We start from the raw sequence: 27,600 nt of genomic DNA, 5'->3' as shown, positions 1-27,600 counted from the left end.
TGAATTCCTCCCCAGAAAATTGGTTTTTCTTTTGCACCCCATGGTCAGGCTGCAAATTTTTATGCTCCGCTTCCCTTTTTAAGTTGCAGTTTCAGACCATCTCTTTGCTTAGGTATATGGGCATATACTGTTAGAAGCAGCCAGGTCACATCTTAAATGTTTTGCTGCTTAGAAATTTCTTGCACCAAATTCCCTAAATCATCACTCTCAAGTTCAAACTTCCCAATAAATTCCTCATGTCCATCTGAGACCTCATCAGCCTGGCCATCTCTGCCCCACTGTCGGCAATTTGGTCAAAACCATTCAAGTCTCTAGGATGTTCCAAACTTTCTCTCATCTTTCTGTTTTCTTCTGAGCCAACCAAACTGTCCCAATCTCTGCCCATTACCCAGTTCCAAAGCTGATTCCACATTTTCAGGTATCTTATAGCAATGCACCACTCCTAGGTACTAATTTTCTGTAGTAGTCTGTTCTCACACTGCTTTAAATAAATATCTGAGACTGGGTAATTTATAAAGAAACAAGGTTTAACTGGCTCACTGTTCCACAGGTTGTCCAGAAAGCATGGCTGGGGAGGCCTCAGGAAACTTTCAATCATGGCTGAAGGGGAAGCATGTTCATCTTACATGGCCAAAGCAGGAGGAAGACAGAGAAGAGGGGGGCTAGAAGGAAGTCAGATGACAACAAAGAACCATAAAAAAAATTACCGGGCCAGGCGCAGTGGCTCACACCTGTAATCCCAGTAATTTGGGAGGCCAAGGCGGGCGGATTATGAGGTCAGGAGATGGAGACCATCCTGGCTAACACAATGAAACTCCGTCTCTACTGAAAATACAAAAAAATTAGCTGCTGTGGTGGCACGCACCTGTAGTCCCAGCTACTCAGGAGGCTGAGGCAGGAGAATTGTGTGAACCTGGGAGGTGGAGCTTGCAGTGAGCCGAGATTGCGCCATTGCACTCCAGCTGGATGACAGAGCAAGACTCCATCTCAAAAAAGAAAAAAACAAATATTACCAACTGAGAATTCTATATTTGACCAAACTATCCTTCAAAAAGAAAGAAAGAAAGAAAGAGGGAAAGAAGGAAAGAAAGAGGGAAAGAAAAAGAAAGAAAGAAAAAAGAAAGAAAGAAAAAGAAAGAAAGAAAGAAAGAAAGAAAGAAAGAAAGAAAGAAAGGAAGGAAGGAAGGAGGGAAGGAAGGAAGAAAGAAAGGGAAAGAAAGAAAGAAAAAATTAAGTATTCACAAATAAAGTAAGATTGTTTTTCTAGCAGATCTGCCCTACAAGAAATACTGAAGATATTGTCTCAGGCTGAAATAAAAGAATACTAGCTAGTCACTCAAGTCTACACAGAGAACACACTCATAAACTACAGAGGTAGAATAAAATTATTTGGTTTTGTTCTCCTATTATGTTTAAAAGAAAACAGCTTAAAGCAATAATTATAAAAGTGGGTTGGTGGGATTATAATGTTTAAATATATGTATGTATAACATGAATATATATAATGTGCATGGCAATAATAGCAGAAAAAATGAAGGAGGAAGCCAGGCATACTGGAGCAAAACCTTTGTATATTATTGAAACTAAATTGATATTAATTCAAACTACATTGTTTTAGGCTAATGTTGTAATTGTGACCCCAGAACAAACAAAGTTTGAAAATTCACATTTCTTGATTTCAAAACTTACTACAAAGACACAGAAATCAAGACAGTATGCTACCAGTATAGGAAAAACATATAGATTAATGGGATAAAATTGAGTTCAGAAATAAACCATTTTAGTCAATTCATTTCTTACAAAGATGTGGAGACAATTAATCAGGAAAAGAATCATCTTTTAACAAATTGTACTGAGAAAAGTGAATATCCAGATGCAAAAAATAAAATAAAATTAGACCCCTACCTCACACTATATACTAAAACTAATTCAGAATGAATCAAAGACCTAAATGTAAGGCAAAAACTACAAAACTCTTAGAAAAGTTCTAAATCTAATATCTGTGAAGTTGGGCCAGGGAATGCAGGCAATATCTTTTTCTTTTTTTTTAGTTATGATACCAAAAACACATGCAACAAAAGAAAAAGAATGGCAAATTTAAATTTCACTTAAATTTAAAACTTTTGTACTACAAGAGACACTATCAAGAAAATGTAAAGGCAGCCCATAGAAAACGAGGAATATTTGCAAATTATGTATCTGATAAGAGACTAGCATCTAGAACATATAAAAAATCACAACTCAATAATAAAAAACAAACAGTTTAATCATAAAAAGTCATATATTGTATAAATCTATTTACATAAAATGTCCAGAAGACAGAAAGAAGATTAGTGGTTGCCAGGTACTTGGGGGAGAGGGAGGGAGAATGTCTGCTAACAGGTACAGGGTTTCTTTGGAGGTTGTTCTAAATGAAAATGTTCTAAAATTAGATAGTAATGATGGTTGTATACCTCTGTAAATATATTTAAAATGATTTAATTATATACTTTAAGATAAATTTTATGGTATGTGAATTATATCTTAATAAATCTATTATAAAAAGTGCTACAATAAACATCCTTCATGTCTCTCAGTGCATCAGTTGTATACATGTTTATACACTCTATGGAACTAGAACTGGAAATTCTGGGTTGTAGATTTTTGGTTTTGATAGAACTTGACAAGTTTCTCTACAAACTAGTTATATCCATTTATAATCCCACCAGTCGTGTGAGAAAGTTCAACTTTCTTTTATCTTTGCCAATATTTGAAATTATTTTTTAATTTTTACTTGTATTTTAGTATTTTTTAACTTATTAGCTGGGAAATAATATTTCAGTGGTTTGTATTTTCATAACTTCAAGTGAGATTAAAAATCTTTTAACATATTTATTGGCCATTCAGTTTTCCCTTTCTGTGAATTTTCTATTCTTATCCTTTGCCCAGCTTCTACTGGACTGTTGGTCTGCAGAACTATCTTTCAGTGCTTGTAACACAGAAACCAGAAACTTACCCACCCTTCAATAATGACAGGTGAGCATTAGTAGCCACTTGGGCATGCCAGGACATTCTACCACATTCATTCCAGAATGGAATCTTTGAAATATATGGTTGCCATGACAAGTGTCAACATTTCAAAGAATTTGCTTGGTTGATAACTATCTAGAGTATTTTACCTTTGGCTGAGAGGTGATATACTAGAGTTTCTCTTCACTACTTTGTCTCACCAGTGACTACAGAGAAGTTACAAATATGTAAGTGAATTCCTATTAATATTTCTGTCAGTCAAAAGCTTGTCTTTTTTCTAATCCTGACTACTTTTTTAAATTTTTGTTCTGTTAAGAAAAAGAACCATGAATACATTAGAAAATTATATTACTGCCCAGGTACGGTGGCTCACACCTGTAACCCCAGCACTTTGGGAGGCTGAGGTGGGCGGATCATGAGGTCAGGAGGTCGAGACCACCCTGGGCAACTTGGTGAAACCCCGTCTCTACTAAAAATACAAAAATTAGCTGGGTGTGGTGGCAGGCACCTGTAATCCCAGCTACTCAGGAGGCTGAGGCAGGAGAATCTCTTGAACTGGGGAGGCGGAGGTTGCAGTGAGCCGAGATCGTGCTACTGCACTCCAGCCTGGCAACAGAGTGAGACAAAAAAAAAAAAAGAAAAGAAAAGAAAAAGAAAATTACATTACTATGGGCCCTCATCCAGAAATCTTGCCAAAGTTGGCAATTGGAAGAATTTGTCTTTATTCATTAATCTCCTAACTTCATGCCTTACTAGTAAGGATTCTCTTATTAGTAAGGATGAGAGAAACCACAACTATATCAACACACTCAACCCACCCCCTCAAGACTCCACCTGGGGCCTGAGTCAGTGGCCACCCCTACACTGACTCACCCAGTGGGAAGTTGTGATGGGGCCTTGGGAGTCTGGGCTGGCCCACTGTGCCTGGGCAGCCTAGCTGGGGGCCACCCTGAGTCCACCCTGTGCCTCCACCCCCAGGTATGTTCCTTATTCCCTACGTTCTGATCGCCCTGGTCGGAGGAATCCCCATTTTCTTCTTGGAGATCTCGCTGGGCCAGTTCATGAAGGCCGGCAGCACCACAACTATATAGATAAATATATTTATTATAAGGTATTGGTTTACACAATAATAGAAGCTAGGAAGTCCTGGATTCTGCTTTCTGCAAGACAGAGACCCAGGAGATCCAATAGTGCAGTTTGAAGGCCTGAGAGCAAGAGAGTTGATGATAAAAATTCCAGCCTGGTTCTGAGGATCTGAGAACCAGAGCACCGAGGGCAGCAGATTTGTGTCCCAAGTCAAGTAGTTAGGCAAAGAGAAAACTAAGCATTCTTATGCCTCCTTGTTTTATTCAGGCCCTCAATGGATTGGAAGATGTTGACCCACATTAGGGAGTGTCATCTCCTATTGTCAGAACACCAACTTAAATGCTAATGTCTTCTGAAAATACCCTCACACACATACCCCAAAATAATGTTTACCAGATATCTGGGCATCCTACAGCTCACTCAGTTTGACAGGTAATATTAACTAACCGTAATGAGTTCCCACGTTGAAAATTTGGTACCCATATACATATCCTTAAGCCATAGTTAATCTCCAAATAAAGTCGATAAGAAGCTCATAATTCCATTTAAGATGTTGAAATGTAGTGGGATTGATAAGGAATCAGAGAGAACAATGGGGTTGAGAAGGATATTTATTATTTAGGTGCACCAGCCCAGTCGGATTAACCTCCAAAGGACTGAGCCCTGAACAAAGAGTTATCTTTTAATCATTTCGTGGGGTGGGGGAGATCTGTGTAGGGGGAAGCATATTACAGAAGTGAGAAAAAAAGACAGTTATTCAATTAATTGAAACATGCATTACATCATTTCTTACTTTTCAAGGAAAAACATGTTTTACGACTTGAGTTTATCTGTCTAGTGACCTTGCAGCTGCACAGCTAGAGAACAGGGTCTTCACAATGCCTGGGAAAGGAGGAGAGATAAGGCTCACTAGCCACAGAAAAACAGGCAGTTAATTTTAAAGGACTCCAGCTCTTTCTCTTTCTCAGGGGAATTGGGTTTTCTTACATATAACTGAGTTTCTGCTTACACATTCTTTAATTTCTTTTAATTCCTGTTCCAACATATGTCCTGCATACAACTGAAAATACACTAAACCCTTCTCAGAGGAGGAGATAAAGTCCTTCAGTGATGTTTACTCTCTTCCTTGATGCCCTGTAACTTAAACACTATGATGTAATGTTAACAATACTTAAATACTAGAATATGAAGTCATTGCATTTTGTATTATGTGATAAGAGAATAAGAAAAGAAAAAAATATTTGGTATCTAATATATACACACAGAAATGTATTCAGAACAAAATTAAAAGGAAATACTCATAATTATTACAGTCTTCATTTCTGCACTGATCACAGCATCATAATCAGTATTTTTAACTCCCTTTTTCTACTACACATTCTGTAGTTTCTTTGATTTCAGTAAGCACCTCAGCTGGTTGTGGTTCTTTACCTGCTAAAGTGATCCATAAAAGTCTGGGTGACTAGTAGTCTTACCTGGATTGGGTGGTTGTAGTTTTCCATTGATCTTAATCACAGGACACAGTAATATTAAGAGACACACTAAGGGATCTTTTGTGTTGCAGACATACTCTTCCTTGCCTCCATTATGGAATAGTAGCCCAAGTTCTCTTTGGTAGTGTGGATCAGTCAGTCCAACCAGCACCATAACTCCCTTCTTAGCCTGTTGACTCAGAAGCACAAGGAGATCAAGGTGGCCAGGTGGCAGTCTTAACTTCCAGTTCAATGGAATTATTGTCGTGTCCCCTGATGGAAGAATTCTTCCCTCCAGAACTGAGATCTCTAAGCCAGCAGAGCATAATGTCACAGGAACAGGAAGCTAGTGGAACACTAAGGATAATAGTGAGTGGTGCAACTCCTATTTTCACCCGTTGATCCCTAGACCCAGGAATCCTGGTTATACGAGAAACAGCACTATAAATTGAACATATTCAGAGCATATTCAGTTTTCCAGAGAACCTTGCCCCAGCCCTTCCAGGTATTGACATCTAGCTGGTGATGTAACTGAGTCTTCAAAAGGTCATTCCACTATTCCATCAAACAAGTAGCTTTAGGATGGTGGGGAACATGGTAAGACTAATGAATTCCATGAGCACAGGCCAATTGCCCCACTTCTTTGGCTGTGAAGTGAGTTCCTTGATCAGAAGCAATGCTGTGTGGAATAACATGATGGTGGATAAGGCATTCTATAAGTCCACAAATGGTAGTTTTGGCAGAAGCATTGCATACCCAGAAGGCAAATCCATATCCAGGGTAAATGTCTATTTCAGTAAGGACAAAATGCTTCCTCTTCTATGACTGATGGAAGCAGTCCAATGTAATCAACCTGTCACCAGGTAGCTGGCTGATCACCCTGGGCCATATCAAGGACTCAGTGTTTTTCGCTGCTACTGGCATATTGGCCACTTGGTAGTGGCCATAGCTAGGTTATCCTTGACAAATAAAAGTCCATGTTGCTGGACCCATACATAACTTACATCCCTGACACTATGGCTACTTTGCTCATGAGCCTATTGGGTGATGACAATAGTGGCTGAAGAAATAGCCTAATTGGTATCTACAGAATGGGTCATCCTATCTACTTGATTATTAAATAATCCTCAGCTGAGATCACCCTTTGGTGAATATTTACAGGGAACACAAATATCTTCAAACTTTTTGCTAATTCTGAGATGTCTATCCACATATCTCTTCCTCAAATTTCTTCATCAATTTTCCAATCATGTTCCTTCCAAGTTTCTGACCATCTAGAAAAATCACTGGCCACAGCCCATGAATCAGTATATAATCACACATTATATACTGGAAGGATTATATACAGGAAGGATCGTGGGCTTTTGGCCACTTCTTTATGTAATTTACTTGTGCCTTCAAGACCTGCTCAGGCCTGATGACACATATATATCACTTCCATTTGATGATGGAGTACTGCCGTGCACACCCAACTTTATGGCTTGGTGGGTTGGATAACACCCAGTCCATGATAAGCAGCTCAGGTCACATGGTAACTTGGTGCCACATGGTCAAGCATTCAGTCTCTACTAAGGCCTAATAGCATGTCAAGGGATGTTTCTCAAAAGAAGACTAATTATCTGCAGAGGAGAGTAAGGCTTTGCTCCAAAATCCTGGGGGCTTGCACTTCAATTCACTGCCAAAAGCTCAAAAGAGCATCATTATCTGCCACTGATGCATCAGGCACCATTGGATCTGCTGCATCCTATTGTCCAAGTACCGGAGCAGATTGTACAGCAGCCTGGACCTGTTTCAGAGTCTTCTACTATGGGCTCCATTCAGATTAGCAGCTTTTTAGGTCACTTGGTGAATGCGCTGGAGTAACACACCCAAATGAGAAATATGTTGCCTAAAATCTGTAGAGGCCCATTGGGCATTCTGCTTCTTTTTTCGCTTTAGGAGGTACCAGATGCAACAAGTTACCTTTAACCTTAGAAGGGATATCTCAACATGCTCCACACTACTGTACCCCTAGAAATTTCACTGAGACAGAAGGCCCCTGAATTTTTGTCAGATTTATTTCCCACTCTCTGGCACACAGGTGTCCTGCCAATAAGTTTAGAGTATTGCTACTTCTTGTTCAGAAGGTCCAATAAGCATAATGTCATCAATATAATGAACCAGTGTGATGTTTGTGGATGGGGAAGTGATTAAGACTCCTGAAAACTAAATTATGACATAGAGCTGGAGAGCTGACACGCCCCTGTTGTAAAAGAGTGAAGGTGTATTGCTGGCCTTGTCAGCTGAACACAAACTGCTTCATGTACACCTTACTGAAAGGGATGGAGAAAAAAAGCATTTGCCAGATTAATAGCTGCATACCAGATACCAGAGAATATGTCAATTTGCTCAAGCAATGAAATCACACCTGGAACAGCAACTGCATTTAGAGTTACCACCTGGTTAAGTTTATGGTAATCCACTGTCATTCTCCAAGATCTATCTTCTTCACAGTCCAAATAGATAATTTAAATGGGAATGTGGTACAAATGACAACCCCTGATTCATTCAAGTCCTTGATAATGGCACTAATCTCTGCAATCCCTCCAGGAATGCAGTATTGCTTCCAGCTTACTATGTTCCTAGGTAGAGGCAATTCTTGTGGCTTCCACTTGGCTTTTCTCGCCATAATATTCCTCATTCCACAGCTCCGGCAACCAGTATGCGGATTCCATTAGCTACTCAGCTTGTCTATTCCAATTACGAATTCCAGAACTGAGGAAATAACCTCAGTTATAACAAATAACTCTGTAATAACCCAGGATGGATTTGGGGACACACCGGACCCACTGTTAGAAGGACCTGAGCTACACTCCATTGATCTCCTGACCTCCCTAGTTCCCTGTTCTGACTGGATGGCCAGAATGACATTTTGGGTCTCCTGGAATTATTGTCAGTTCAGAACCATTTTCTAGTACTCCCCAGAAGGTCTGATTATTTTCTTTCCCCAAGGCACACTTACCTGGAAAAGGCCATAGGTCCCTTTGTGGCAATCTGGGAGAAAGATTCACAGTATAAATTTTGGTAGTATACTAAGGTCCTTCTTCAAAAGGGCCCAGCCTCCCTTTCACTCAAGGAATTCTGGGTTTATAAGCCAGCTTAAGCCTGAGAAATGATTGAGGGATCATGACTCAATTTTTTATTTAGGTTATATTTTTGTTCACTTGACCTAGAACTTTTATGCTTATGCAAATCAAATAAGAACTTAATAGGACTCCTATCTGTTTAACTTCTAGGAACACCATGATCAACTAGCCAATACCATAGGTTCAAAAGAGTAAGACTATTTTGACTGCTGCTTTGACTTTTTGTTGCTCATTAAGGCAACTGCACTCATCTTTCCATTGGCTGTTGAGCTTGCCCCTTTGCCCCTGCCACCCTGAAATCCAATTATCCTCATCACATTTACATTTCCCTATTCAGTGGCTGCAGTTTCCACCATAGTAGGGTCTGATCTACAGAAAAGAGCAAGCACAGAGCTCCTCAAGGATGCTGGGACTTCCCTCACAAATTGCTTGCTGTAGTGGCAAAAGGTGTGTCTTCTGGACACTCCCAGCGTGAGGGACTAGGTCTTAAACGACAAATTCACTCTAACATTCCAATCTCCCTAAGTCTTTGAATCCCTTTTCTACATTAAGCTATACAGGTCTGGCATTTCTAACTTTCTCCTCATTGGCCACTTTTTGGTCCATGTTTTAGCCAATTAACCAAACAAGTAGTTAGAGCCATTTCTAACTCCCTGAGCTGCACCATTAAATGCAGAATCTCTGCTTAGTGAGCCCATATCAATAAATTTGGCCTAATTCAACTTTTTGTTTCTTCTACCATTATCCCACAGCTTTAATATCCATTTCTACACAGGTTTTCTGGATTTCTGCTTGTAGAAATAAGAAAACTCAAGTCATTCTTTTAGAGTGTAGCACATTTCCTCATGGGTCACACTTTCTACCTTGACTTTAGGGGCCTTCTGCAACTTGAGTCTAGTTACGGGTCTAGAAGCAAAGAAGAGTGGTGGGGATGAGTCCCTAAGAAGACTCAGCATTATCTTGCTTGGCAGCTGCTTCAGGGGAGGCAATTACAGTTTCCTCCAGCAATGTAGAGTAGACACACACACACAAACACACCCTCAGAGAATACCAATAATTTTATCAAGGGTAAAATTTTAGATTTGTCCTAAAATTTCTTTCTGCATGTCTTTAATCCTGTGAAAATTTTTAAGAAACTTTTGCTAAAGCAAAGTCTTTGATAGGGTAGGCCAGTAACATACATTTACTAAAATATGGGATATTCAAAAACAGCAAGGAAAGCACTCCAGTTATGGAGTAACAGCTGAATTGTATGGAAATATGACATGCCTGGAATAGGGCTTTTGTTCACATGTTTGGACCCAGGGATACCTCCCTGGATAGATGACTGATACTTTTCCTGGGTGATAGGGATGTGAGGAAAGCAAGGTGAGTCGCTTAGACAGAAAAAGGGGAATGGAATGCATGCACTAAGTAAACTTTCTTTGGTTCTGGTTTTGAACCAAAGATAAGCTGGTAAAGCTGAACTAAACAAGAAATCACACAAACAAGCTGCTATTGCTTGCAGGTGGGCCAGGGTAAAGGAGGCCAATTCTGCAGTAGCTCTAATGCTGCCAGGAGGGTAAAATAGTTGGGGAAAAGTAAAGCTAAAAGAGCAAATTTACATATACTATGCTGGATCAAGAGGAAAATTCCTCCAGGTGAAAGTCCTGAAAATATTTGATTCGGAAGTAGCCCATCTTATTCTAATAAGCAATAATTTTAAAAGAATCAATACAGGATCTAAACAAATATTTTACAAGAAAAAAGTAGAAAATTAAAAAATCAATGACAAAAACGAAAAATATCAAACGGCAGATGAAAAACTTTTTTAATTTAATGGAGTGATTTTATCTATAAAATGTGATTTCAAAGTAGATATATAAGAATTTAGGAAAGAGTGCAGCTCAGGAAAAAAATGGGGTGTTAAAAATACTTCAAAAGCAATGTTGGAAACAGTGCAAAGAAAATGAATATTGCTACAAACGTGCTAAAGAGAATTAAGGACCAAACTGAGGTAAGCTAGAAAGACTTTAGAAATGAGATAAAATATAAGCATAACTGATATCACTAAAGAAGAGAACCAAAATAACAGAAGAGAAGAAAATATATAAATTTTAATAAAATGTGCCATGAACATATAGATTCAAAAGCAGACTATGTCCCTAGAAAAATTAAGTCAATCAATGATGAGCTCTTTCCTTGTAAAGTTACTTAATTTCAAAAATAAACAAGGAAACCTTTGGAAATCCAGAGAGGGAGAAAAAGGTTCATTTGATCTATACAGGAGGAAAAAAAAGTAGCTAACCTTAGCCTTTTCCACAACAATGCTAGATGACAATGGAACAATGTCTGTAAAATCCTTATGAAAACATTATAGCTCAAGAGTATTACATGTAGCCAAACTTTAACTCAGTGTAACAGTTTTAATGTGAAAAAAAATCAAGGAATGTGGTTCTCATGAGATTCTCTTAAATAAAGTCAAAGAAAATGAACTTTAGCTCAACAAGAAATGAATGGGGAAAGTCTACCAGTATGCATAGAATCTGTTTACATGAAGGGCTAAGACATAAAGGAAGTAGGATTATTGTTACAGAACTGAATGTAAATATTATACATCTTGAAAGTATAAAAATGATATCGCTAATAACAATTATAATAAAAATAAAAGATAAGGGGAAATTTAATAAATACATTGATTTCATTTTTAAAGACTAGGGGTTATTAAACAAGCAATATAAACACAAATGCATAAAGGTTTCACTAATAAATCAACTAAAATTGTATGAGGAGTGACAGAGAAGAGAAAATAGAAATGAACTAATTTCATCTTTGCTCATATTTGGGAATCAACAGATTCTGTCTAAAGTTTTGGGGAATAAATATAAGAAGTTATTGTAATCCTAAACATCATCACAACAGGAATATAAACCTTTCGTATTAAAGAAACACACAAAAACACCACATCACACACATACAAAGTAAGGAGAAAAACATCAAATAATAAAATATTTAAAGGTAACAACAACAACAACAAAAGCACATACAAAATATAGTGACAAAATCTGTTATGTAATAAATGACAATGGATTGAACTTATGTATAAAGACAAAGAAATATGGTTAAATCACTAATAAAGTCCAGCAATATGTTACATACTAGAGGTACTTATAAAACAAAGTATCTCAAAAAGGTTGCAAATAAAAAGATGGAAAAAAGGAATACCAAAAAAGTGTAAACAACCACTAAGTAGGTGTTGGGATCATAATAATTCAGACAAACTTGAATTTCAGGCTTTAAAATAAGCTTTGAGGCAGTAAAGGTGATTTTTTAAATGTATCACATTATGAAAAAGTTCATAATCCATTATGATGATACAATAATTATGAAAATCTATGTGGCAAGAAGAATTTTAAGATGGCTCCCAATATTCCTGTCCCCTAGTATCCACGTCTTATATCAATCCCTCCACTTGAAGCTGAAATATTTAGGAAGGAAGGGTATGGGATGAAGATCTGAATATGATGTATGATGGGAAATCATTCTCATGATTATGTTATATAACGTGGAAGAAGGAATTGTACAGCTATAATTAAGGTTACTAATCAGTTATCTTTGAGTTAAAAGGAAGAGTATTTGAGTGGCCTGCCCTAATCACATGAGTCTTTTAAGTCTGGGTCTGGAGGTTGGAGACAGAAGTCAGAGATTGGTAGTGTGAGATGGCCTCAGGAACAGGTCATATGGCAAGAAACCACAGACAGCTTCTAGATGCTGAGTATTGTCCTCAGCTGCAGCCAGTAAAGTAATAGGTTCTTCAATCTGACAGCCTCAAACAATTGAATTTTGCCAACAATCTAATTGACCTTGAAAGAGAACTCTGAGCCTCAAATGAGATAGCACTCCAAGTTGACATCTTGAGTCCAGCTGTGTGAGACCCTGAGCAGACTACAGCTAAACTGAGACTGAACCTTCTGACCTACAGACTCTGAAATAGCAACGTATTTTTAAGCCATTAAATTTGTGATAAATTGATGCATAGCTATAGAAAATTAACACAATCCACATACTGTATATCATAGTACCATCCATATTGATAGAGCAAAACAAAACTGTAGGAAAGTTTCTGGTTTATGTACTAATACGTGACATTTTTTGCAGCATTACTAGTAGAAGACTTTAATACACCTCTGTCAGCATGTTGACAAGGAATCCAAAAACAAGTAAGGCTTTAGGACATAATAGATAGAGATAGGAGAAGGTATTTTTGTGTATATGTGTGTGTATGAGTGGCAGATGACAGAGAGAAACCATGTTATTCTGTAACCATGATAACAAAGAATGTACCTTTTTTCCCTAATGCCCGTAGAACGTTCACAAAAGTAACCATATATTAGGCTAGAAATTTCTGTATAAATTCCAGAAAGTAGAAACAGAAGACATATTCTCTGATAACAATGCAAAAAATTAGAAGCTAATGATGAATTCATGAAACAAGCGAAAAACAACCTACCACTTGTCCAGTAAACTTTCTATTTTAAACAATTCTTGGGTCAAAGAGGAAATTAATAGGAAATTACAAAGTATTGATTATACTACATATCAAACCCTATAGTATACAGCCAAAGGGGTCACAGAGAAAAATTTATAGCCTTTAGTACTTAGAAAACTAAACCAGAAAAAAATAAGAATAATGAAATCAAGTATCGAAAGCAAGAAGTTATAAAAATAAAACAAAGCAAATCTAAGGAAGGCAGAAATAAAATGACCCATATAAAGATGAAGTTGAATATTTGAATTCAGGAAAAGAAAAATAGTAGGACTAATAAATAAATTCAAAATCTTGTATTTTTTTCATGATGAGACAGGCAGGCATTCACTCTGTAATATTTTTTCCTCAAACCTATATTCCCAGTCTAATTATATCAAAAAAATCAGATAAATTCAAGTAGATGTACATTTTACAAAATACGTAACCAATGTTCTTCAAAACTATCAAGGTCATAAACAAGGAAAGACTGCTAAACTGTTAGAGATCAGAGCAAACTGAGGAGACACTCTGACTAAATGCAACGTGGAATCCTGGACTGGATCCCAGAACAAGAAAAAGATATTAGTGGAAAAATAGGTGAAATCCAAATAAAGTCTGACTTTTAGTTAATGTAATTGTAATAATGTTAATTTTTTAGATTTGAAAAATGTGCCATGATTATGTAAGATGTTAGTTAACATTGGAGGGAACTGGTTGAAGGATACACGAGAATTTACTGTCTTTGCAACTTCCCTATAGGTCTGAAATAAAAAGTTATTTTTTTAAAAAAAGAATCAAAGAAGATCTAGAAAATCTAAATATACCAATTAAAATAGAAAACATAAAATAATTATCAAAGGGCTACCTCCTACAAGCAAGCAAAGGAAAACATAGCAGGCTCTAAAAATTTCATAAGGCAATTTTATCAATCATTTCAGTGACTGATAACTCCACTTCTAATTAAATTATTTTGATAACATTAAAAAATTTAAAAGCCCCTTATACTTTTTCCTATGAAGTTATAATTCAAACAAAATTATATTTTCCTTTCCAGTTTTAATATATGCATTTATTTCTATTTTTAAATAATATTTGATGGTACTTCCAGAAATGGTAAATGATGGTGGTAGTAATGATAATCTTTGTTTTATTCTTTACCTTAATAAGAATGCTTCTATTTATTTTCTAATTACACTTGGTACTGACTTTTTTATCTATCACATTAAGACATGAACTACATAGCCATTTTATTTAAAAATGTTATCAAGTTTATATTTAAAATCTTATAAATTTGGAACTCAAAAATTATTGTGTAGAATTTCTTCTTTAGCAATTAATGTTGAGAATTATATTATAGATTCTCTTTTATTGAACCATCGTCTATGTAATAAATACTACTTGGGTATAGTCTTTTATTCTTTTAATGTGCTGCCATAGCCTGCCTGCTAATCTTTTTGTTAAGTGTTGTCCAGTAATACAGTAAATTTGTCTATAGTTTTAGTGTGTGTGTGCATGTCCTTGTTGGGCTTTGACATCTAGGTCATAGTAGCTTCAGGTTTGGAAATAAGGCCCCACTAAGATGATAGGAGTCTATGTTCATTCCTTTTTAACTAATCTCCTTCTTTCTGGCTAGAGAGTAGTCTCCAGATTCTGCAAAACAGTGTGAAATGGCACCACATGGTAAGTGATATTCTATAAGGATATCGACGTAATTGAATTCTCTTGAAAAAAATAACTTTTTACTGTTTCCATTACAAGGATGTTACAAGTAATGTTTGAAGTACGTGTGTTGGGGGAGAAAGGGGAAAAAAAGGCTATTTGGTTAAAAATTGTTTTTACCCGTATGTCCCTGCAGCGTCATTTCTTCTTCACTCTCTCATGCTCCTGAAAATGACCTTCAGTACTAATTTAAAAGGATGAAACTTTTTACCCATCCTACTATTTATCCCACCCATCCTCCGTCAACAGTACTAATTTAAAAGGATGAAACTTTTTACCCATCCTATTTATCCCACCCATCCTCCATCAACTGACTGGTCTCTTGGATAGTCTCCTCACTCATATTTTCCCTTCCATCATCACTGTGGAAACCCTTCCCGTCAAAGTGAAGCCCTTCTACCTAGTCTCTGATTGAATGATATTATTTCCTTATTTGAGAGCCATTCTAGTTTGTGTCTTTCCTTTTCCATTTATCTTATTGTTTTCTAGGCCTTTTGCAGATTTCTTGTCTTTGATCTCTTGAGAGCAGAGATTGTGATTATTCATCTTTGTGTTCTCTGCAGTGTGTAGCACAGTATTGTCTTAGTGGATATTCATCCAGTCATTTTTCAAAATTGTTTTAAAATTCTGAACCTCTAATAGACCCTACCATCGTTTTAATCCACATCCAAATTAACACAGAATAAACAGGGGAGGGCTACCATAAGAAAATATGTAATCTTCTACCTTTACAAAAGAAATGCTTCAGTGTGGATATTAAAACTTTTATAGACTTTGTTCAAAATCCATAGGTCGAAGTCACTGATAATTAAAGCAAAACATTGATAACATTTGGTGGACAAATTGATTTTTCCAGCCAGGACATGGGGAGAGTTGTTAATAAAACCATATTCTATTAAACAGGGTCATTTAATCCTTTCCCATTTGTATAGTCCATAGAGTCAGAAAGATGCAGTTTAGAATTACACTCACTCAATCACTCATTCATTTATTCAACAAACATTTATTGAGAATCTGCTATGCATTAAATATTATGCTATCTTTTTGAGAAACAAAGTAGAATAAAACTCAAACACTAGCCCCAAATTGCTTATAGTCCAATGGGAGAGATTTTTAAAAATTCAGTAGTTAGAAACTGTTATAAGTTATGAAGAAGTTACAATATTCAGGAAATGATAGAAGTATATTTGGAGGGACATTCAAATATGACTTTGGGCCAGAGAAGATTTGAGCTGGACTTTGAAAGATGAGTAGAATGCCTAGATGAAGGTGAAATACATTCCAAGAAGAGGAAACAGCACCTGTAAAGGCGTGGAAAAAGAAAAAGCAACATACATTTGTAGAATTATAGATTTTAGCTATGGTTCCCCGGGAAGCAGACTCTAAAATAACAGTGGATGTGCTCTTTGGATCAATACTTGGGGATTAGTAGTAGAGGCAAACTGAAGGAAGCAGGATTAGGTACAAGGAGGTGTTGAACTGCAATGCACTTGCAAGATAGGTCTCAGCTACTTCTGCAGGGCACTCTGGAACTGGAATGATCTTTCAAAGTTGACCCTCTTTGAGGCAAGGAGGTTTGGTCTTTATTTCCCCATGTCAACCAGTCATTAGATGTAGGTTGCTCCCAGAGAAGGGATGTGATCTTAGGTAAGAAGGCTCTTTGGCTAAGGGAAGTCTCAAGAATACTTATCTAAAAGCTGTCAGCTGCCAACATTTCCACAAGTTGTGGGAAGAGTATTTCAGTACTGAAATGGAGAGGGGTGGTCTAAACAGCACCCTGCAGCATCCATCTAAGACAAAAGGTGTATCTAGAATGAAGACTAGTCAAGAGGAAATAATAGGAGTTGTGGATGGAGAGGTAAGCACAGACTTAGTCATAAAAGTTCCTTTACGCTTTGCTAAAAAGTACAAAATCTTGGTGACTTAATCAGGAGAGTGGTGTTGCTCCAACAAAATTATAGATGATGAAATACAAAGATACTCCTTATAAGTAAAAACAGACATCTGAGTTGAAGTGTATAATTGAGGGCGGATGGCTGTTGGGAACTCCTGCACCTGGGTCAAGTGGGCTGGTGTTTCAAAATTTAGAAACAAAAAACCAAAGCACAGCACAGTGGGGATCTTCCAGAACATGTAGCTGGAGCTTGAAAGTGACACTCTCCTAGTAAATTGAGTTCTTCATCAGCAGGGCTGTTGGGGGCACCACCTGCTTGCCAGAACAAATCACCAACAGGAAGAGGACAATAAATTATTTCATGGATGGACCAAAAAGGAAACATATTTCTGCCAATTCCTCAGCCACCTACAACCCCAGAGATACAAAGACAAGGAAGATGAGAAAGGGAACAGAGTACAGAGAGGTGTGAGAGAGGGAAATCCCTTCCCCATTCCAATGATAGTAAAAATAGCTAAAACTTACATAGTACCCATAAAAGGTTAGGCATGCTCTAAGTGCTTTAAATGAATAACCCATTTAATTCTCACAACAGCCCTGTGGGGTAAGTACTACCTTGAAAATGGGGAAACAGAGGCAGAAGGTGACCTGCTTATAGTCACATAGCTAGCAAGTGGCAGAACAAGGTTATAAATTCATAGATCCTGGCTGCAGAGTTGCTGGTCTAAGCACCAAGCTATACTGTGTTTACCCTAAAACCAAAATCCTTGCCTGCTCTGGGTATCAAGGAAAACTTTTGAACAAACAATAAAGTTGAAGATTTTAAATAAACAGGATTTAATACTAACAATAATTATGAGACTGTATTAATAACCAAAAAAAAGATGGAGAATTCATGAAATCAGACTTAGAATAGTCCATAAAGGAGACAGCCATCTATCAGGGAAAGACAGGGCAAGGGAGTTGACAGAGAAGAGGGACAGAGCACAGTGGCAGCAGTTACAGGAAAACATAGAACCAATTTCTGTATATATACCTTAGAGGCTAAAACTGCTCACAAAAGAGTATCATTAACATTCTTATATCTGTATATTCTATTGCTAGGAGAATGCACAGGAAAGCAGTAACAATTGTAGATTCTGGGGATGGAAATTAGGGGATGGGAGCTAGAGAAGGGGAAGACTTGAAAACATTGTTCACTGTTTACACTTTTGTACTGTACTGCACATGCATGTGTATTACCTTTTTACATGTTCAAACAAATAAGGTATACTACTTTAAAAGTCTATTCAAAAAAATGCTTCTATGAATAATCTAAGTTTTATTGCTGGATCAAACTATATCTACATTTTGATATAGTCTATAATTATATTTACAATCCATCTTTTGCTCTTGTAAAGGGGCTGTTTACTATGCATGTTTGTAAATGTCCCTCACCCTTAAATCCTCCATTTTGTCTTAATTTTTCTTCTTTATTTTCTCTTAGCCTTTATTTTTACATCATCAAATTGTTTTTCTTTGTCTCTAAGCCACTGAAAATTCCTCTTTTTTTCCCTAGTGTGGGAGGGAGGTCCTAATGAATAAATTGAAAGATGTCTTCCTATGTGGATTTGAAGGAATTTTAAAATAGAGATTTGCCACCAGTTAGAGATGACCACACTAAATTTTGATCTAGTTAGATGTATACACTGTTAGAGAAGTAGAATAGTCCAAACACAATTATTGCCAATAGTGTGATAAGGAGTTTTGTTGAAAATATAAAGTGCACAGAAAATTTAGAAAGTGCAAAGAGTTAGTTATGGCATTCCAATTACAGAAACAAATTAATTAACTCCATCAATTTGTCTCTACAGGAATAATAGGAGTTAGTGAACCAGCTCCTAAGCATGCATAGTAAAACTGTGGTTCTAAGAAAGCAAAAACTGGACTACCATTCCAGGCCTTAATTTGTTTTTCAGCAACAGAATCTACATTTCTCTTAGCTGTGGAAAAGGTCAACTTCAGAAAACCAATTATATTCAAAAGAATGACACAGACTTAGATTGGAAATAGGAGTTGCAAGAAGAGAGAAGGAGATAGTCAAATGGCTCATTGGAAACAAAACATAAACTTGCTTGATGTAGAAACTTAGTTATTGCTAGCATTGAGGCATGTCTGGGTCACTCAAGATAAGGCAGGACTAGCAGGATGGAAGAGCCTACAGGGAAAGACACCTCCTAGCTGAAGATTATCAAGGCGCGTGAATGTGATTCAAAGACAGTGGGCTAGTATGAGAGGTTGATCAGTGCTTCTCACTACATTAATAGCACAGTCCCAGCTGCTAAGTCCTATAAAGACAGGACTGTTGTAAAAGAGCAAAACAATGACCATCTGAAAATGATGAGAGGGAATTCAGTCACCTGTGGCTTTAGCTATAAAGTGAGAGCACCTTTTGTGGAAAAGCTGGCTCTTTTGCTAATGGGTTACAGCAGCCATGGGACTGTAATCAACAAGTGGGCGAAGGATATGAACAGACACTTCTCAAAAGAAGACATTTATGCAGCCAAAAGACACATGAAAAAATGCTCATCATCACTGGCCATCAGAGAAATGCAAATCAAAACCACAATGAGATACCATCTCACACCAGTTACAATGGCAATCATTAAAAAGTCAGGAAACAACAGGTGCTGGAGAGGATGTGGAGAAATAGGAACACTTTTACACTGTTGGTGGGACTGTAAACTAGTTCAACCATTGTGGAAGTCAGTGTAGCGATTCCTCAGGGATCTAGAACTAGAAATACCATTTGACCCAGCCATCCCATTACTGGGTATATACCCAAAGGATTATAAGTCATGCTGCTATAAAGACACATGCACACATGTTTATTGCGGCACTATTCACAATAGCAAAGACTTGGAACCAACCCAAATGCCCATCAATGATATACTAGATTAAGAAAATGTGGCACATATACACCATGGAATACTATGCAGCCATGAAAAATGATGAGTTCATGTCCTTTGTGGGGACATGGATGAAGCTGGAAACCATCATTCTCAGCAAACTATCACAAGGACAAAAAACCAAAAACCACATGTTCTCACTCACAGGTGGGAATTGAACAATGAGAACACTTGGACACAGGAAGGTGAACATCACACACTGGGGCCTGTTGTGGGGTTGGGGGAGGGGGGAGGGATAGCATTAGGAGATATACCTAATGTAAATAACAAGTTAATGGGTGCAGCACATCAACATGGCACATTTATACATATGTAACAAACCTGCATGTTGGGCACATGTACCCTAGAACTTAAAGTATAATAATATATATATATATTTAAAAAAAGAAGCCTTAGCAACAGTATCAAAGCCTTTGACAGATGGCAGAGGCAGCAGCAGCAGTAAGCAGCAGCGCAGCTTTTGACTTCAACAGAGGTAGGCAATGCCAACACATCAAATTATACCAGTGAGGGAGGTATCAGACAAATCTTTACTGCAGATAGCTCAGATGTATAACACAAAATCTTTTGTAATCTATCCAATTATTTTTGTTTTTCAAAAATGTATTAGCTACTTTTAATTATTCACACTTTCAGAGGAACTCTGAAATATACTTGTCAAATTCCTTCTAGAATTTCTCTTGGCATTTTGATTTGAAACACTGAATTTATAGATTAATTTATGAATACTTCCTTAAACTATTGTCTTGTCATTAGAAACATGTTTTCTTTCTACTTATTTGAATATTCAGTAAAGTTTTTTCTTCATGAAGACTTCATACAATATCTTTAGAAGTATTTGATAAATAGTATTGAGTGTAAAATGTATGATTTGCAAATATATTCTCCCAGTATACGATTTGTCTTATTTTTCTTAATGGTATCTTTTGAAGAGCAAGAGGTTTTAGTTTTGATCAAGTCCAATTTACCATTTTTTTCTCTTTTGTGGGCCATGGTTTTAGTGTTGCATCTAAAAACAAACAAAAAAAACTTTTCCTTACCAAAAATGGCTGTTTTCTTCTAAAGGTTTTATAGTTTTAGCCTTACATTTATATTTATGATCCATTTTGTGTAGGTGCGAGGTAAAGTATAAATTCATCTAGTTGTATTAAACATCTTTTGTCCCATTCTTATGTTTGTAACATAAAGTCTTGTAGCATTAGCCCACACAGTTTCTAACTTTCAGAGCTTAAGGAGATTTTCTTCATGAAGTGAATATATGATCAATTTCGAATGCTTTTATAGTTTTACAAAAATGGTATGCTCTTATTTTTAAAAGCCATGCAATGTAGATTAGGGAAAGAAAAGAAAAGAAAAGAAAGAGAAAGGAAGGAAGGAGAGAGGGAGGGGAGAGAGGGAGGGGAGGGAGGAGAGGGAAGGGAGGGGAGAGAGGGAGGGGAGGGAGGAGAGGGAAGGGAGGGAGAGAGAGAGACAGAGAGAGATGAAAGAAAGAAAGAGAAAGAAAGGAAGAGAGAGAGAGAGAAAAAAAAGAAAGAAAGAGAGAGAGAGAAAGAAAGAGAAGGAAAGAAAGAGAGAAAGAAAGAAAGGGAAAGAAAGAAGCACCATGAAAAGAGTCATCACCAATTATTATTTCAGCCATTTCTCTAGGTCACAAGTCATTTTCTCTCAAAAAAAAAAAACTGAATGCATAACTTACATTGTTTTGTGGCATCCGTTATGACTGATGAAAACATGATGGTGGTCTGATTCTCTAGTCTTTGTCACCTGGATTCTTTCTGTAGAAGCCTTTAAGATTTATCTTTATTTTTGGTAAACTGGAATTTTATAAAAATGTCTCTAGCTATTTTTTTAATTCAAATATACTGGGCACTCACACATTTCCAATCCAACTGCTCCAGCCATTTATCTCTGAGAAATTATACTACACTATTGATTGGATAATTTTTCTCTTCATGTTTTCTCCATTCTTTCTTTATGAGACTCCTATTAGCTACATACTGAATTGTAAATTCTTAAGAAATTTTACTATTTGACAGCTTTGAATTTTGGGACTCTTCAATATCAGATTTTATATTTTCTGTATCAATTCATCTATCAGAGGACACTTAGTTTGATTCCATATCTTGACTATTGTGAATATGCTGCAATGAACATGGGAGTAAAGATGTCTCTTTGATATCCTGCTTTTATTTTCTTTGGATAAATACCCATAAAAAGGATTGCTGAATCATATGTAGTTCTATTTTTAATTTTTTAGAAATCTCCATACTGTTCCCATGTGGTTGTTTTCATGCCAATTTACGTTCATGCCAAGGGTTTACATACATCCAAGGGTTTCCTTTTTTCCATACTCTCACCAACTCTTATTATCTTTCATCTTTTTGATAATACTTATCCTAACAGGTGTAAGGTAATGTCTCACTGTGATTTTAATTTGCATTTCCTTGATAATTAATATTATTATATTAATAATATTGAGCATTTTTCACGTTCCTATTCACCATTTATATGTCTTTTTTCTCATAAGTTATTGGGGTACAGGTGGTATTTGGTTACATGAGTAAATTCTTTAGTGGTAATTTGTGAGACTTTGGTGCACCCATCATCTGAGCAGTATACATTGCAACATATTTGTAGCCTTTATCCCTACCCCCCTCCCACTCTTTCCCCCAAGTCCCTGAAGTCCATTGTATCATTCTTCTGCCTTTGCATCCTCATAGCTTAGCTCCCACATATCATAGAGAACATACGATATTTGGTTTTCCATTCCTGAGTTACTTCACTTAGAATAGTAGTCTCCAGTCTCATCCAGGTCACTGCAAATGCTGTTAAATCATTTCTTTTTATGGCTGAGTAGTATTCCATTATATATAATACCACAGTTTCTTTATCCACTTGTTGAGGGGCATTTGGGTTGGTTCCACGATTTTGCAATTGTGAATCATGCTGCTATAAGCATGCGTGTGCCAGTTTCTTTTTCAAATAATGACTTCTTTTCATCTGGGTAGATACCCAGTAGTGTGGATTGCTGGATCAAATGGTAGTTCTACTTTTAGTTCTTTAAGGAATCTCCACACTGTTTTCCATAGCAGCTGTACTACTTTACATTTCCACCAGCAGTGTAGAAATGTTCCCTGATCACCACATCCATGCCAACATCTAATGTTTTTTGATTTTTTGATTACCGTCATTCTTGTAGGAGTAAGGTGGTATTGCATTATAGTTTTGATTTGTATTTCCCTAATCATTAGTGATGTTGAACATTTTTTCATATGTTTGTTGGCCATTTGTATATCTTCTTTTGAGAATTGTCTATTCATGTCTTGGCCCACTTTTTGATAAGATTGTTTTTTTCTTACTGATTTGTTTGAATTTGTTGTAGATTCTGCGCATTAGTTCTTTGTCAGATGTATAGATTGTGAAGCTTTTCTCCCACTCTGTGGGTTGTCTGTTTACTCTGCTGACTGTTCCTTTTGCCATGCAAAAGCTCTTTAGTTTAATTAAGTCCCAGCTATTTATCTTTGTTTTTATTGCATTTGTTTTTGGGTTCTTGGTCATGAAATCTTTGCCTAAGCCAACGTCTAGAAGGGTTTTTCCAATGTTATCTTCCAGAATTTTTAGAGTTTCAGGTCTTAGGTTTAAGTCCTTTATCCATCTTGGGTTGATTTTTGTATAAGGTGAGAGATGAGGATCCAGTTTCATTCTCCTGCATGTGGCTAGCCAATTATCCCAGCACCATTTGTTGAAAAGGGTGTCCTTTCCCCACTTTATGTTTTTGTTTGCTTTATCAAAGATCAGTTGGCTGTAAGCATTTGGGTTTATTTCTGGATTCTCTATTCTGTTCCATTGGTCTATGTGCCTATTTTTATGCCAGTACCATGCTGTTTTGGTGACTATGGCCTTATAGTACAGCTTGAAATCAGATAATGTGATGCCTCCAGATTTGTTCTTTTTGCTTCGTCTTGCTTTGGCTATGCGGGCTCTTTTTTGGTTCCATATGAATTTTAGAATTTTTTTTTCTAATTCTATGAAGAATGTTGGTGGTATTTTTATGGGGATTGCGTTGAATTTGTAGATTGCTTTTGGCAGTATGGTCATTTTCACAATGTTGATTCTACCCATCCATGAGCATGGTATGTGTTTCCTTTTGTTTGTGTCATCTATGATTTATTTCAGCAGTGTTCTGCAGTTTTTCTTGCAGAGGTCTTTTGACTACTTGGTTAGGTATATTCCTAAGTTGTTGTTGGTTTGGTTTTATTTTTTCTTTCCTTTTTTTTTTTTTTTTTTTTTTGCAGCTATTGTAAAAGGGGTTGAGAGTTCTCGATTTGATTCTCTGCTTGGTCGCTGTGGGTATACAGAAGAGCTACTGATTTGTGTACACTAATCTTGTATCTGGAAACTTTGCTGAATTCTTTTATCAGCTCTAGGAGCTTTCTGGAGGAGTCTTTAGGGTTTTCAAGGTAAACAATCACATTGTCAGCAAACAGTGACCGTCTGACTTCTTTACAGATTTGGATGCCCTTTATTTCTTTCTCTTCCCTGATTTCTCTGGCTAGGACTTCCAGTACTATGTTGAAGAGGAGTGGTGAGAGTGGGCATCCTTGTCTTGTTCCAGTTCTCAGAGGGACTGCTTTTTGTATGTATTCTTTGGAAAAATTTTTATTCAGGTCTTTTGCCCATTTGTAATTGGATTATCTGCTTTTTTTTTTTTTGCCATTGAATCGTATGAGTTTCTTATACATTTTGGATATTAACCCCTTATCTGATTTATGTTTTACAAATATTTTATCCCATTCCATAGGTTGTCTTTTTAATGTTATTAATTGTTCTCTTTGCTGTGCAGAAGCTTGTTAGTTTGATGTAGTCCCACTTGTTTAATTTTGCTTTTGTTGCCTGTGCTTTTTACGTCATATCCAAAAAATCTTCACCGAAACTAATGTAAAGAAGCTCTTTCCCTATGTTTTCTTCTAGGTGTTTTACAGTTTCACATCTTTACATTTGTCTTTAACCCATTTCAAATCAACTTTTGTATATGGTAAAAGATAAGGGTCCCATTTCATTTATTTGCTTATGGACATTCAGTTTTCCCAACATCATTTATTGAAGAGACTGTCCTTTGCCCATTGTGAATTCTTGGCTCCCTTATCAAAGATTACTTGACCATATATTAACGGATTTATTTCTGGGCTTTTTATTTCATTCAATTTGTCTATGAGTCTGTTTTTATAGCAGTCCCTACAATTTTAATTACTTAATTTTGTATTATAGCTTGAAATCATAACTGTAATACCTCCATGTTCTTTCTTAAGATTGTTTTGGCTATTGGAGGTCTAGTTCTCCAGTTTCTTGGAAAAAAAGAATGATAAATTCTTAGTGGAATCCTTTTAATTACCACTTTTAAAGGCTAAATTCTCATTCCATAGTGTGAGTTTAGTCATTCTTTAATAAGGCCTGACTTAAGCTGCCCTCCTGGCATTTTTTTGTGTGTTTTTTTTTTTTTGAGACAGAGTCTCTCTCTGTCGCCCAGGCTGGAGTGCAGTGGCGCCATCTCGGCTCACTGCAAGCTCCGCCTCCCGGGTTCACGCCATTCTCCCGCCTCGGTCTCCGGAGTAGCTAGGACTACAGGCGCCCGCTACCACGCCCGGCTAATTTTTTTCTATTTTTAGTAGAGACGGGGTTTCACCGTGTTAGCCAGGATGGTCTCGATCTCCTGACCTCGTGGTCCCCCCACCTCGGCCTCCCAAAGTGCTGGGATTACAGGCCTGAGCCACCCCGCCCGGCCCTGCTGGCATTTTTATAGGTAGACTCCACACTGTGTAGATGGGACTTAATAGTTATAGTGGTGTACAGAAGTGCATCTGGTGAAGAGCACACCTTACAAAATGCTGTCTGGAAATGCAAATTATATAAGCATAGTGGTTGACTGTAAAAGACCTCCACTTAGGCAAACATACTATTGTAGATTTAAATCACAGTTTGGTCTTAACACTTCTATGAACTCTTGAGCATGTTTTCCAGTCTGATTTGGTTCCTTTAGTCTCTGTAAAAGGAAGAAGTGCACATGCTATTATGAGTCTCACTGCTCTGTAATCATTAATTCTTCTTTTTTTTTTTTTAACATGGTACTTAGGCACATAAAGTTAGCAGCCTATTTGATGCATACTCAGGCCTGTTAAGTAATGAATCCATGATCCTAGCTGTGAACTCCAGGTATGATAAGCTATCATGCTCTTTTATTTCATTAATTGGATGTATTTAAAATGTTATATCTTGAAAAACATGTAGTTGTGAAAAATAAGAAATTACTCCAGACTTCACCATCATAATTTGGTGACTACTGTTTCTTTCTTATACTCTTTCCCAGTCTTTCTGTATTGCATAGACAAGCAGATAATCTTTCTAGCTGCTGAGGCAAGCTTCATTTGCCATCAATTTGAAGATGCATCTCAATGTAAGAAATACTAAGATGTGAAAAACATATTATCATTGATTACAGAAAATGTGGCAGTAATATATTTCAACTGTTTAAAGCTTAGCATGGCTTTGTGGACTTGGCTGGGAATGTAACCACTCTTTGCATTATTATGTTTATGGAGAAATATATGCTGATTTCTAAATAACTGTTTATAGATCATATTTACAAAGAAATTAATTCCATTATTTTTAAAACATTATTATCATTTTTAAGAGAATATTTAAGACTCATCTGTCATACAAAGCCAAAAGCTGAACCTCATTTTCGCTTATCACTAAGAAATGGCTGGGCCAGGCACGGTGGCTCACGCCTCTAATCCCAGCACTTTGGGAGGCTGAGGCGGGCGGATCACGAGGTCAGGAGATCGAGACCATCCTAGCTAACATGGTGAAACCCCATCTCTACTGAAAATACAAAAAATTAGCTGGGCATGGTGGCAGGCGCCTGTAGTCCCAGCTACTCAGGAGGCTGAGGCAGGAGAATGGTGTGAACCCGGGAGGTGAAGCTTGCAGTGAGCCAAGATGGCACCACTGCACTCCAGCCTGGGCAACAGAGTGAGACTCTGTCTCAATAAATAAATAAGAAAAGAAAAAAAAGTCCACTAAATTTCTATTATATCTGTTTTCTCATCATTAATAATTACTCCTTTTTCTTGTCAGCTTTGTGGATCCCTTACTGCAGTTTGAATCTCAGTTGAAGATAATAGAGTCATCCTTTGGAATGCTAGTTGTCATGCCAAGTCTTGACAAAGTAAAAGAAATGGGGAGCAATTATGAGTACATTGAGGACGTGGAGGTAAAATTTTTCTTCCTTTAATCATTATAGGATGTTATTACACATCACAGCAATCCTGCAGAATGTGTCTCAGCAGGTGATAATCTTTAGGGTCCTCCTCTTCACTCTTTTTAGTTATAACAGTCAGTGCACTAATCTATACCACTGGACTCCTTGTGAGTTCTACAACCCATGGGATTTTAATGGATTCTATAGGATTTGTAGGAGCAAATAGGTGAAGATATTTTTGGTTAATTGGTTTAGCAAGAATAGGGAGTTTGCTGGCAAGTGCTTCAAAGAATGGAATAGAAACATAGAAAGATGGAAGTAGAAAGAATCCTATAGTAAGATTAGCAAACATCTGTGGTCTCCCTTTCTTCAGCATTGCTATACAGTGAACTTGCTCTATAAGCTAGAGAAGAAATTCGTGGCATATGGTATAAAGTGAGGTCTCAGCATAGCCACCTCTCTCCTTTCTTCAGTTTGTGGAGAGAACCTAGAACACTCAGATGCAAAACTATCAGGCTTATTGTTTCTTTTTATAAGGGCTTCTATACAAATCTCAGAGAATTTCAGCCTCGTCTGCAACTG

At 37.0% G+C, this 27,600-nt stretch overlaps 1 protein-coding gene across 2 annotated transcripts in view; it reads left to right on the top strand.

The window, feature by feature from the left end:
* Positions 1-3,110: 3,110 nt before the first annotated feature.
* Positions 3,111-27,600, top strand: part of MROH9 (maestro heat like repeat family member 9) — a 111,375-nt gene continuing 86,885 nt past the window's right edge. The window contains exons 1-5 of one of the 2 annotated variants that reach the window (XM_054501681.1): positions 3,111-3,236; positions 12,830-12,891; positions 14,833-14,879; positions 25,891-25,970; positions 26,895-27,030. In XM_054501681.1, coding sequence (XP_054357656.1) covers positions 12,867-12,891; positions 14,833-14,879; positions 25,891-25,970; positions 26,895-27,030 — 288 coding nt within the window. In that variant the 5' untranslated portion in view covers positions 3,111-3,236; positions 12,830-12,866. The remainder of the gene's footprint in view (positions 3,237-12,829; positions 12,892-14,832; positions 14,880-25,890; positions 25,971-26,894; positions 27,031-27,600) is intronic. The other variant, XM_054501686.1, reaches the window with a different exon arrangement.

The sequence above is a fragment of the Pongo pygmaeus genome, chromosome 1 (genome assembly GCF_028885625.2).
Source record: "Pongo pygmaeus isolate AG05252 chromosome 1, NHGRI_mPonPyg2-v2.0_pri, whole genome shotgun sequence".
NCBI lineage: Eukaryota > Metazoa > Chordata > Mammalia > Primates > Hominidae > Pongo > Pongo pygmaeus.
Note: the sequence above shows the minus strand (reverse complement) of the source record. Positions and strands in the feature narration are given on the sequence as shown.